The 13,680-nt window shown below is 37.5% G+C and overlaps 1 protein-coding gene across 3 annotated transcripts in view; it reads left to right on the top strand.

The window, feature by feature from the left end:
- Positions 1-13,680, top strand: part of WDR72 (WD repeat domain 72) — a 219,439-nt gene that overhangs the window by 30,075 nt on the left and 175,684 nt on the right. For 2 of the 3 annotated variants that reach the window (XM_023617119.2, XM_070271032.1), the window contains exons 3-6: positions 3,869-3,975; positions 10,858-10,936; positions 12,051-12,225; positions 12,855-12,931. In XM_023617119.2, coding sequence (XP_023472887.2) covers positions 3,869-3,975; positions 10,858-10,936; positions 12,051-12,225; positions 12,855-12,931 — 438 coding nt within the window. Of the gene's footprint in view, positions 1-2,538; positions 2,646-3,868; positions 3,976-10,857; positions 10,937-12,050; positions 12,226-12,854; positions 12,932-13,680 lie in introns of those variants that run through there. The other variant, XM_070271043.1, reaches the window with a different exon arrangement.

A 13,680-nucleotide genomic window follows, 5' to 3' on the forward strand; every position in this document is an offset into this window, starting at 1 on the left:
TGAGTGGTCCATCATTAATATTTTAATGCTTGGTAGTTTAATTTGATTTTTATTAAAAAATTTTTATATATAAAGGAATAATTTGGGCAGAGGAAGAAAAGGGAGGGCTTTGAGGACATGAGAGATTGTAGCTGTAGGGCATGCTAAAGCCAGTGGACATATCAGGGGGAGGACAGCAGGAAGGGAAGAAGAAAGTTACAAGGAGGGGGTGTAAAGTGACCTGGAAGCCATTTATTTCCTCTTCATACTAAATTTGGAAAGCTCCATCTCCCGTCCAAAAGGATTTAGGTAAGACAATACATCATGTTCTGTGGTCTTAAATACTCACTTGCCACCATATAAAGTGGAAAAACAAACCTGAGGACACTTACTTAGGGAGTCATTAGACAAATTACACAGATGCTTTTTGTTCTAGGCACAGATCTCTCTTTTGAGTTTCTCAGTCTAGTGTGGAAGACAGGCTTCTAAATAGGAAGTTGTAGAGCAGTGGGATACCTCCTGTCTCTGTGAATTTGACTACTCTATGTATCTCATATAAGTAGAATCATACAGTATGTATCCTTTTGTGACTGGCTTATTTCACTTAGCCTGGCGTCCTCAAGGTTTATCCATGTTGTGGCATGTGTCAGAATTTCCTTTTAGGGCTGAATAATATTCCCTTGTATGTACATACCACATTTTGTTTATCCATTCATCCATCAATGGACACTTGAGTTGCTTCCAGCTTTTGACTATTGTGAATGATGCTGCTATGAACCTGTATGTACAAACATCTGTTTGAGTCACTACTTGTACTTCTTTGGTGTGTATACCTAGAAGTCAGATTGCTAGGTCACATGCTAGTTCTATTTTAAATTTTTTGAGGAGCTGCCAAACTGTTTTCCATAGCAGCTGCACCATTTTACATTCTCACCAGCAGAGTACAAGGGTTCCCTTTTCTCCACATCCTCATCAACATTGCTATTTCCTTTTAGTTAGTTTGATTTTTGTTTTATAATAGCCATCCTCTCATTCTGAAGTGGTATCTCATTGTGCTTTTGAAGTCTTTCTGAGGGTGATGCTTGAGTTGAGTCCTAAAGGATGCACAGGACTTGAACAGGAAAAGAAGGTGGGAGGAGATTGCAGACAGAGAATGATAAGTGTGTGTGAAAGGCATGAATATTTTGCCTTCAGGGAACTGGTAAAAGTAGTTGAGTAGACCTGGAACATGGTAAGTTAGTGGTGATAGGCACATCTGGAAAGGACAGAGCAGACTCAACATGGAATCTGACATGCTGAGGGGTTTAGATTTTTTTAAAAAACTAGCAAGAGCTAATCCTACATCCTAATTAAAAGCAGTGGTGATATTAAGGGATTTTGAGGATGTTGTATGAGAGGAGATGACATGATACTGTTTCATTATATTTGTAATATAGAACATCACTTGGTATTAATGTGAAGGGCATATTGAAGGGAGGTGGAGATGGGACTATGGGCAGGAGGCTTCTGTAGTTATTTAGTCAGGAAGTTTTTGAACATGAATCAGATCAGTGGAAATTGAAATGATGAGGAGATGAAACCTGGAAAGATGTTAGAAAAACAGAATGGACAGAACTGAGCCACCAGTTGGATTCAAGGTAAAGGAGCAGGAACAGTCGAAGATACGTTCCAGATTTGGGGTTGGGTGATGGGTGGGACTGGTGGGATGATGGTATTATGTATTTGTATAATGATTAGGAATGGAGAGGGAAAGATGATGATTTAAGTTCTGGATATCTTGGAGTATCCTAGTATTCATTAGGGGCTTGGGTACACATCTTACTCTTTCCCTGTCCATGGGTGGTAGGATGGCAGGGTGCAGGGGAGCTGGAGAATAAGTGTTTCCTCATCCTGGGCTTCCCATCACATGCCTATATTATGCATGCTATTTCCAGGCTCTGAGTCTGACTCCCAGAGCCCTCTGGTTTCCCCAGAGCTTTGAGAGGTCCACTAATGAGATGCTTCTCCAAGTCCCATGCTAGGAACTTCCTTACCTGGGTTTCCTGGTATTGATTGCTGGTATTCATCACACCTTTAAGCATAGAAAAAGGTGACTTGAACATCCTCTCAGATATATTCCCTTAGTTTTGGTATATTTTGTTTTTCTGTCTGTTTAGTACTCAGAAGGCAACACAACAATGATGAAATGAAGAATAGCAATGTTGTGTAGAAAGAAAAAATATAAATCTAGGTAAAGTTCTAGCTCCAATATTTACCAACTCTGCGATATTGGGCAAATGCCTTATATCCTTTGAACCTCAATTTCCTCACCTGTGAAAGGGAGATTGAACACTGTTCATAGTTGTACCAGTGTTTGGAATATGGTCGTAAACACTTGTCATCTTATGCATTCTTTCCCCTCTCTCAATGTGCTGTTAGAAGTACCTCGGGCGGGCATAAGGGGGGACAAATGCTTCTAGAGGTAGAGACAATGAATAGAAGTAAAGGTCTCCTGGATGTCGTCATGACAATGACTTGGTGTTATTGTAGAATTTTTTTGTTATTCTTTGCAGCTGTTCTAGAATGTGATAAAATGAGGAGATTATAGTGAATTGTAACAGCTTCAACTGTTCATGTAGCTTCAACTACGCGTAGGGATTTAGCAGAATGAGGACTTCATATGAAAGGCATTGGTGTTCCATTCTGACATTTTGTTCATAGTGGATTTTCTCTGGAGGAGGGAATGTCCTTGAGGAGCACTCATTCATTGTTTAATTTGGCCTGTATATATTGGAATGGGGTTAAATTCATAGGGGTATGCATTTCCAAGTGTGATGATGGGGAAAGATATTATGTTGTTTTCTGAGATGGAACCTTCTGAGTTTCCCAGGAAAAAGGGAGAGAGTCAGAACTTGGGTTATAAGTGATTCTAACCAAATACAAAACCCTCTTTGTAGCACTAGAAATTTAGTCTGACAACAGACCTTTTAAAGAAATATTTCTGATTATGATAGAAATAAGATGAAGGCAGAGAACAATTATCATATGAAATAATTTGTCCTCATTGCTATGGTTGGGTTATTACCTACGTATATGTTTGCATAGTTCAGAAAAAACATAATGAATATTAATTCATTTGGAAAATAGATTATTACCCATGAGACAAGTTTTATTAACCTCAAGTTTTCTACTCATTCAAATTAAACTTTTAGTCCCTTGTTGACAACCTCTTCTCCATTTGAGGGTATCTTACACGTTTTCTGTTTTGTAGTTTAATTTTTACAATCTTGTTTTACAAAATAATAAAGAATAGACTTTTTTCACACATGAGGTAATGGAAGAAATAGCCATTGGTGCCATATTTTTAAATTCGAATATAGGAAGAAAACAGTGGCATTTTAAATAATAGCTTAGTTGCAATTTTATTTTTAATGTAGAAAAGTTAATATAACTATTTCTGAGGCAGGTAGCCAAATAAGGTATTATAATGGTTACAAAAAGGGTAATCTTTTTTTGTATTATTTTGTAAACTCATTTCTGAAATCCGAAATTTGCACGTTAATAAGCTACTATCATTTGAGGTACATTTTGTGCATAATAAACATCAGCACTGACTTATTTGTATTCAAAACCTAGATGTTGTAAAACAGGTCTAGCAATCAGCTAGGTTTCATGATGGATACAAAACGAAAAATAAACAAAAAAATATGTACAACACAATTCCTCTATCTAGGAGTTTATTATTCTGTGGATTTTGATATGCCTTATATCAGTTTTCCTGAAACTTATGTACAGCAAAAACATAACAGGATTTTCTAGTCAGAATTATGAATGTTTCTATAATGTCATGTTTATATTCTTGAACTAAAAAGTCAACAGATGTTTAAAAGCTTGCCCTCATCATTTTCAGATTTCGGCTAAAGAACTTCTATTTGGTCATTCGGCTTCAGTAACATGTTTGGCAAGAGCAAGGGACTTCTCTAAACAGCCCTATGTCGTTAGTGCTGCTGAAAATGGGTAGGTAAGATGTGTGGAACTTGTACCTGTCTCCATTCCCTCTCCCTTTTTAAAACCTATGTTGGGGTACAGAATTCTAGGATGGAGGAAGCCTTAGTGATTAACATGTTCCTTCTACATATAGGAAAATCTAGATCTTGAATGATTGAGTAATTTGTGTGATAGTGCCAAGGAATGTAATTGGTGCTATGACTCGCAATCTAAAACTCTTTTTTTACTGAACTGGGACCAAAATCAACACCCAAACATGTATAGGGCTTGCGGCAGCCTCATTGTGCGAAGGATACTGGCAAATGCCACCTATTATAAAATTTGAAATGGAAAAGTCTGGGTGCTTGTCTTTTTTCATATAGAAACTCACTTTGAGCTGTTAAGCAAACCCATCTAATGCTTCATAGTTTTGTAAAACAATTCAGTAGTTACAATCTTCATGTTGTACCCTCGTCTGATATCGTTATAACACGAACAGAGGAGAGGATTTGCTTGAAAGTGGAATGATGGGAGAGAAAAGGGATGCCACATAGACAGTGATTTGAGTTTCATGAAAGTGAGGTTTGTTTCAATGAAATAGGACTTAGCTGTAGGAAAAAGCCCCACTGATGTAAGAGCTGCTATGAACTAGACTCCGCTGCTGAGTTATTTGCCAAAGTATACTCAGGAATGCGGAATCGATTCGGCATGTGTTTGTGAATGAGGGATTGGGTTGAGGTTGAAACAAAAGAACCCCTTCCTTTTCTGTTTTTAACTCAAGGAGAAATTATATATATGGCTCTGTCGAAAGAATAATGAGGAATCAAGTGTTCAACTTGTAGAAACTGAATAGTTTAACAAAATGGCTAGTGGAAGAGATATCAAAGGGTACCTATTCTCATAGTTTATAACAAAGCCATAATTGTTATACTTAGAGAGATTAAACTTTGGGCAAGGCTAATGTGAAATGTCCTAGTACCTTCTTTTTTAACAATTGTCAGTAGCTTTCATACACTAGTGCTCCTACAAAGCCTGTTACACATGTTGAGATATTTATTCCAAATCTGGAAAATTTGGGGGATGGTGAATTTATTCTGAGACTACTTAGAGAGTTAGGAAAATTAATAGCTAAGTAAGAAATAGATCTGAAAATAACTGAGTTCCAGCTTGACGTTTTTGCCCACAGTGGCCTAGCTCCAAAAAAGAAACCAGGGTTAATGGACATATTCTTGATGATGGATGAATTCAGCTTGTATGAGCCCTGTAAATATGATTGTTAAAGAGCCAGGGGACCTGGTTTGGTTTTCCTTTTCCAAAATAATTTGGATTTTCTAGAACTCTGTTCCTTTGGAGTGCAAAACTTAGCCTGCATCTATAAGATACTTCTTAGAGGGGCTGGCCCCGTGGCCGAGTGGTTAAGTTCGCGCGCTCTGCTGCGGCGGCCCAGTGTTTCGTTGGTTCGAATCCTGGGCGCGGACATGGCACTGCTCATCAAACCACGCTGAGGCAGCGTCCCACATGCCACAACTAGAAGGACCTACACCGAAGAATATACAACTATGTACTGGGGGGCTTTGGGGAGAAAAAGGAAAAAAATAAAATCTTTAAAAAAAAAAAGATACTTCTTAGACAGTACCTACACTTCAGCTACTTCATGCTTAACAAATCCTAATTTACTCTGTTGGAAGTTACTAAATTTACTAGGCTTTGCCCATTATTGCCCCCAAACAACAGTGATTTTTTAGCTTTGAGAAGTCCCAGGATATGCCTGTAGGCTTAGTATTCCTGCCTCCAAAATGATCAGAGGGGACCCAAAATTGCCTCATGACTCAGTTTTTCATTTTTTTCCCAAAGTGTTACTTTATCTGTAGGCATAAACGCTAAGATTCGATAATCTCAGTGAATTCCTGGATAAATGAAAGGAAATAAACAGCTGGAGACTTGATGTTGAAATGGTGGAATGCCAAAGAAAAAGGGAAGATTCTGAAAGTAGTCAGTGAGAAAAAGCAAATTATTTATAAAGGAAAGTTAATTAAACTGAGACTTCTCAACAGTAACATGCAAACTAGACAGCAGTGAAATCTTCAAAAAGTTGAGATAAAATATCTGTCATCTTAGAATTATATCTCTAGCAAAAACATCTTCCAAAAGTGATGGCAATATAGTAACATTTAAGACAAATACTAAGAGTGCTCGCTGCCAAGAGACCCTCTATGAATAATGAACTCCTAAATTATATATTCTTCAATGAGAAGAACATTGGTTTCAGAAGGAAGATCTGAGCTGGAAGAAGGAATATTGAATAAAACCCAGCAAATTTTTTAGAAAATTTAAATAAACACAGACTATAAGACAATAAGCCAGCCCTGGTGGTCTAGTGGTTGAGATTCAGTGCTCTCACCATTGGGGCCTGGGATTTGTTTCCCGGTCGGGGCACCGCCTCACCCATTTGTTGATTGTCATACTGCAGAGGCTGTGTGTTGCTGTGATGCTGAAAGCTATGCCACCGGAATTTCAAATACCAGCAGGTCACCTATGGTGGACAGGTCTCAGCAGAGCTTCTAGACTAAGACAGACTAAGAAGAAGGACTTTGCCGCTCACTTCTAAAAAAATTGGCCATGAAAACCCTTTGAATAGCAGCAGAGCATTGTCTAACATAGCTCTGGAAAGTGAGAGGATGGCACAAAAAGACAGGGCAAGGTTCCGCTCTGCTGTACACAGGCTCTCTAGGAGTGGAAATGGACTCCACGGCACTAACAAATAGGACAATAATGTTCATATATATATATGTATGTATCCCATCCTCCCACACATACACACTACCCGAATCAGCAATTGGATATAATAGTGTAGTGATCAGATGCCGTGTGTTCTGGTGTTCTAGAGGTGGATAAAGATGTTGATTAACTTTAGACTTTAACTAGATATACGTGTTGACATTTCCAGAGTAGGTAGAACAGACAAAAGAAGTAGAATATATAACTTCCACCTTAAAAAGAAAAAAATATTGTTCAATCCAAAGGAGACAAAAATAAATGGAACAATAGAAAGCACAAAATAAGATTGTTGAAATAAATCTGAATAAAACAATAGTCTCAATTCCATAAAGGAACTAAACCCACTTAAATTACAAAGATTGCCAAACAATTTAAAAAGCAGGAACAGCATAAGGACATAGAAAAATTAAAAGTAAATGGATGGAGGGGCTGGCCCCGTGGCCGAGTGGTTAAGTTCGCGTACTCCGCTGCGGTGGCCCAGGGTTCGGATCCTGGGCGTGGACATGGCACTGCTCGTCAGGTCATGTTGAGGCGGCGTCCCACATGCCACAACTAGAAGGACCCACAACTAAGCTATACAACTAGGTACGGGGGGGTTTGGGGAGATAAAGCAGAAAAAAAAAAATTGGCAACGGTTGTTAGCTCAGGTGCCAATCTTTAAAAAAAAAGTAAATGGATGGAAAAAGATTTATCAGATGAATACTAATCAAAATAAGGTTATGGCTGTATTTATATTTTATATTAATAAATATAGTACTTCATAAAACCTTAGGACCAAAAAAGCCTTGGCCTTGAGAAAGAGGATTCTTACTTATTAATAAGACTTTTTTTTTAAAAATTTCTTTTTAAGGAAGATTAGCCCTCAGCTAACATCTGCTGTCAATCTTCCTCTTTTTCCTGAGGAAGATTGACCCTGAGCTAACATCTGCGCGCATCCTCCTCTATTTTATTTGTGGGACGCCTGCCACAGCAGGTCTTGACAAGCAGTGCTAGGTCTGCGCCTGGAATCCAAACCAGGAAACCCTGGGCCACAGAAGTGGAACACACAAACTTAACCATTATGCCACGAGGCGGACCCCTAATAAGACTTTTAATAACCAGCAAGAGATGAGACTAGGGAGATAGGCAGGCACCCAGTCTTGGAGTCTTCTAGGAAAGTGTTCCTTAAACCTGAGTTTGCATTAGGATCACTTGCTGAGCTTGTTTAAATACGGATTTCTGGGCCCCGCTCCTGGAGGTACAGATTCAGTAGGTCTGGGCTGATGTTCAGGAACTTGCACTTCTAACACATTCCTGGATGATGCTGATGCTGCTGGTTCAGAGAAGGTATTTGGAGTAGTGAGGACCCCACATTTGGGGCATTTAGAAAAAGTACAAGATCAAGAATGACTTGGGAAACTCATTGATGACAATACCAATCATTGAGAATAGGGAACAAAAGGAAGATGCTATTTATTGATTTATTTATTTTGAGGACAATTAGCCGTGAGCTCACATCCACCGCCAATCTTCCTCCTTTTTTGCTGAGGAAGATTGGCCCTGAGCTAAAATCTGTGCCCATCCTCCTGAATGTGAGACTGTAACAAAGCCTAAGACAAAAATCTAAGGAAAACTAACATTTAAGAAGCAGGCAGAAGACGAAGAGCCTGAAAATGACGGAGAAAACCCAAAAGTATAATGGAAGACAAGAGAAAACAGAGTTTGAAGGATATAATGGACTTCCGATTCAAGATGGCAAACCAAGCGTTCACTTTTATCTCCTCTCCCTCTAGATGCTTTGTGAAAATTTGAGCAAAGCAATAACTGTCATAAGCACACAAATATGTGAATAGGAATGGGACTAAGAGAAAATAGGATATTTCTGAAAGATGGAAGGTGTATGGAAGAGTGGTGACTGATATATTTATCTATTGAATGAATTTTTATTGAGGTCCTAAGGTAGAGATATAGCGTTGAATTTAAAAGAATTTTTAAAAAAAGGAACTTTAGGAGGAATTTAACAATTTTATAATTTTATATGTTGTAGGTATTTTTCTCTGTTTTTCTTTTCATTGAAATAAAAAGCAATTCAAAAAGTTTGGAAATCGTTAAATTTAAGTTTTTTTAATAAGTGAAGGTGATTTAATCTATGTAAAAACTTTGGCAACAGTATTTGAAAAAGAAAAGAGGAATATGCATCTTAATTAATTAATTAATTTTCATGTCTTCTTAAGTATATAACTTGTATAGTTCTAGCTACAATGCTGATGCTGCTTTTGATACACAGTGAATTTGATTTCTTTTCTTAAATAGAATCGATAGGTAAAGAATCAATTTTGCCTTTTGATATTTTTGTTTTTCAAAATTTAGGATAGAAAGTAAGATAATAAGCAAACAGGGAAAGCATTAGAATCTGAGAGAGTTTAGAGAATTAGTTTCCCTGGGAGGAGAGCTTTCACTGATGCCCAGGCTCCAAACCCTGGAAAAGGTGATTTAATTAGCCTGGCTTGGCATCTGGGTTGGGTCCCAGACATCAATATTTTTAAAAAGCTCCCTGATAATTCTAATATATAGCCAGAGTTTAGAATCACAAGTTTGCAGATAGACTTACCGAAAAACAGATTAACTGACCAGGAGTTTTTCAAAATCCCATATGCCAAGTTCCCAGAACAGAGCCATGGAATTAGAATCTCTGAGGGTAATTTTTGAAATATTCATAAGTGATTGTTGATGTCTAGCTAGAGGTGATGCACTCAAATTCCTTGTAAAGAAATTCCTTCTCAGAGGTAAAACTTTATATTGATGACTGCTTAAGATTCGGTTTCTTTACTTTCGATGTCTATTTCTTTACCTTTGAGATACATTATTTCAGTTTCTCCCTTTCTCCCAGTCTTATTTTTCGGACACATACACACACAAATTTTTTCCCCTGTTATTGAGTTGCGTGTCTCAAATCCTTTTTGGAATAAGGCTGGGTATAAACAGAGAGAGAAAAAAGCCAGGAATATTTTGTTTCTATATCTAGAACATGGTTTCTCACCCTCAGTGCTTATGACATTTTGGACCAACAGAGAATTCTTTGTTGTGGGAGACCATCCTATGTATTGTAGGTTGTTTAGCAGCATCACTGGCCTTTCCCCACTAGATGCCAGTAGTGTGTTCCTAGTTGTGATACTAAAATATCTCTAAACATTGTCAAATGTCCTTTGGGGGGCAAAATCGCTGCAGGTTGAGAACCACTGATTTAAAGATTGAGTTCCACTGTTTGGCTAGAAAAACGAAAAAGCCTGCGATTACCAAATGAATAAGCATTTAACATTATTAGTTCTTATCTTTTGCTTCTAAATAGCAGCTTCTCCTTTAAAGCCAATAAAGCTTTCATTTTTCTTCCATGGAAAATTTTGCTTATGTGTTAAAACTGTCAAAACTGAAGAATATTGCCAAACAACTCTGAAACAGCCATTCTTTATTTTGTGAACAGAAATCATATAAGCTACCTTACACTGGATATATTGTGTAACTGTATTTTATAACTGTGTCTATCTCTTTGTAACATTCACGTAACCAAGTCAGAGTTTTCTGAACAATGAGAATTTTCTAAGCATTAAGTGGCCAGGATGATTTCAGGATTTCAGGGGAAGCAAAGAAATAAACTGTATCAATGATCACCCAAATAAACCATATCAATGATAGACCAAGGCCTCTTGGTGGCACTGTTTATTTTTACAAAAATGATGCGTCTTCTCCACAAGATGCAGCACTTGATGCATTATGCTTTTCAGAATATGTAGTTTAAGTTCAGTGAAATAAACCATTTTCAAGAGGATGCAGTTTCCATGGAAAGATTGTTGTGCTGTCATTCTCACAGGCTATGATAGCTGTATCCCCACAATTTGTTGTAGGTCAGGTTGGCGCTAAAGTCAGGTTTGTAGGCTGCAGGCAGGGTGTAATTACCCAAACAAAAAGACACAGATACAGTATGTCATCCCTGCTAATGACCACAACATTTTCTTGCCCAATAATCTGTAACAAAAAGCCACATAAATGATCCGGCTGCATTTAAGTGCAGCACTAAAGAAAAACTTGGTGGCACAAAAATTATTCCAGCCAATTGAGTGGAAATGACAGAGAATAATACAAAGTTATCTCTGCTAGGGAGATGTGTATTTGGAATGTCACCAACGGACAGTGCGTGGAGAAGGCCACACTTCCTTACAGGCACACGGCAATCTGTGTAAGTACGTGCACTTCCCTGAGAACACTTCTGGATTCTACAATTCCTTTAGAGCATTTGCTACACACATAGTAAAGAAATGTCTTTGGAAGATATGCTTTTCTTAAATTTTTGTTTTGTCATTAGAGTAGTTATCATCTGTTATTTTGGCATTTTTCTTTCCCCAAAGTTATTATTCAACCAATTTTTTTCTGATTCTCTCTCTTATTTCTCTTTCTTTCAACATAGATAAATTTGAAAGACAATTTTTTTATTTTTCCGTAGGTACATTCACAAAAAACACACACACATGCAGACACACACACACAGAAAGATTCCATTTTGATGGCGTGCTATTTTATAAAGCAAAAACTTTTTTTCTCTTGTTCCCAATTTTAATCTTTTTGAGTGGATAGATTCTTAACTTCTAAATTTCTTATTTATGAAACGAGAGCAAGAGGCATGGCCATAAACCTTATAATCACTTCCTAGTATTTAAAACAGATTTTGACTTTTGTGTAGATGGACTCCAAGTATCTATGTAAGGTAGTTGTGTTATTCCAATGGTGCTGACAGTGTTTTTTGTATGTCACTCATTGGGTTAGCATCGATGTCTTGCATTGCAACATTTGCAAACTCCTTTCTAGAACCAAAACCTGCACAATGAGTGAGCTCATCAAGGGTAGAATATACTACTCAATCTTTAATGAAAGTCATTCTCATGATTTATTTGGCACAAGAATTCCTCGAATGCCCTTCACACACTTTTATTTCTTCTTAACATATAGCAGTGTTGCCAGGATAAGGAACCTGGTTTTGTTGTTGTTGTTTAGTACTACATAGCACTCCAGAAATAGTATACTTGTGAGCTTTCCATGATTTGAAATAAGATTCCTCCTTCTCAAAAGATTCCTCTTTCTCCAGAAAAATGATGAAATATATATAAGACTAAAGTGCAAAATCAATACTTTAGATGTATGGAATAGTTGAACTAAAAGAAATTTTAGTTGCTATTCAGTCTAATACCTTAATTGAATAGGTGATAAAAACTAAAATCTGAAGAAGTCTTCACACAGCCAAAATTATGTTAATTGCTGGTGATAATTAAATTTCACTTTGAATTCCTTTTGCATAGTATTATCACTGCTCATTCCGGATGACAGGAGAAGGCTGGCTTCTGTGTTGTGGAGAATATCAAGACATTCTTATAATTGATGCCAAAAGTTTGGCTGTTGTCCACACTTTTACATCATCTCAGTCTCCTGATTGGATTAACTGCATGTGCATTGTACACTCCATGAGAATACAAGGTAATAGATGGGTATTATATAACACTAAGAGTGCATATAAAAATATAACTTTTTGAACTATTTGTTAAGTTGTTGGGCAAGAGTTCAGAATGCTTTTTTATGTCGGTGGGGGTAGCACTCTAAGTCAGATCAAGAAAAACTGAAAACGCTCATGCCAGTGGTTCAAGTTTTTTGGAAAGTCAGAAAGAGGAGACCCTATGTTTCCATGACCCAGTTCTGCTTGGTACATTTAAGAGTGACAAGCAAGTGTGTGTTGTGGATTAACAAGACTCAGAATTTTTGCCCTGCTGCGTCTTCTGGCTGTAGTAATGAAGAGAATTTAGTTTCTGTAATGAGTAACTACACAAGAAAGGAAAGGCTGACTCTTTATTTCTGAAATAGGAAGTGGTAACGTTGCCAACATGGTGGCTTGCAGTGTGCTTCTGCTTTAAGTGGTGCTCTCCTTTTACGTGGAGGTCACTTTGAAATTTTAAAACATGATCTAAAATGTTTATTTTTTATTAAATAAAAAAGCTGGATATTTTCCACCTACATAGGCCTGCATGATCCTTCAGCGGCTGTGAAATGATCTTTACACCAACCAGGTATAGCAGTGGTCAGCTTATATGTGGTCTTTGTTGTTTTTGCAGAAGATTCTCTCTTGGTGGTATCAGTAACTGGTGAGCTCAAAGTCTGGGATCTCTCTTCATCTATCAACAGCATTCAGGTTGGCTTGTGAAATTCTACCCTTTCTTCTCCAATTTCAAGCATATTTATTGACTTTTTTTAATTATACGGGTATTACACACTCATTATTAAAAGTTTAAATAATATAGAAGTCTATAAATTTTACTTCCCTGTACTTTCCCTGTCCTTCTTCCCATAGATAAGCATTGGTGATGGTTGGATTGTAACTTTCCAACCTTTTCTCCATGCATATACAAATGTTTTGATCTACACACACACACACACACATACACACCCACATATGCATGCACACACACACTGATCACATTTTTAATTAAAAAAAGAAAACTGTCATAGAAGAATATCTTTCTGTCCCTTACAGTAGAAGACTCCCTTTCTCCTGGGGTGTATGAGGGGTGTCAGGGAGATGACGAAGAACAGCTGAGGGTCACATACACTGGGAGTCCATTATATTCACCTGCTCCCTGGCATCAGGCTACAAGTTGAGGTCATGCACAAAAGAACAGTCATAGTGTTTGTGCTGGTGACAAAATTGTTTTGGCTGCCCCTTGGACCACTGGGCTCTCCCTTAGGAATTTCTTCACTGCAAAAGCCTAGGAATTGTTTTGACATACTGAGCCCAAGAAACACACCCCAGAATTTTCAGAAACTCATGGAGAATAATATTCTGTGTGTTCTGTTGGCCACACTTCTGTTTTTTTCAGAACACTTTACTTTTCCATTTTAGCAATTAAGATACTGCAAGGTTTTTAAGAAATTGTTTTACTT

Source organism: Equus caballus, chromosome 1, assembly GCF_041296265.1.
Source record: "Equus caballus isolate H_3958 breed thoroughbred chromosome 1, TB-T2T, whole genome shotgun sequence".
Lineage (NCBI taxonomy): Eukaryota > Metazoa > Chordata > Mammalia > Perissodactyla > Equidae > Equus > Equus caballus.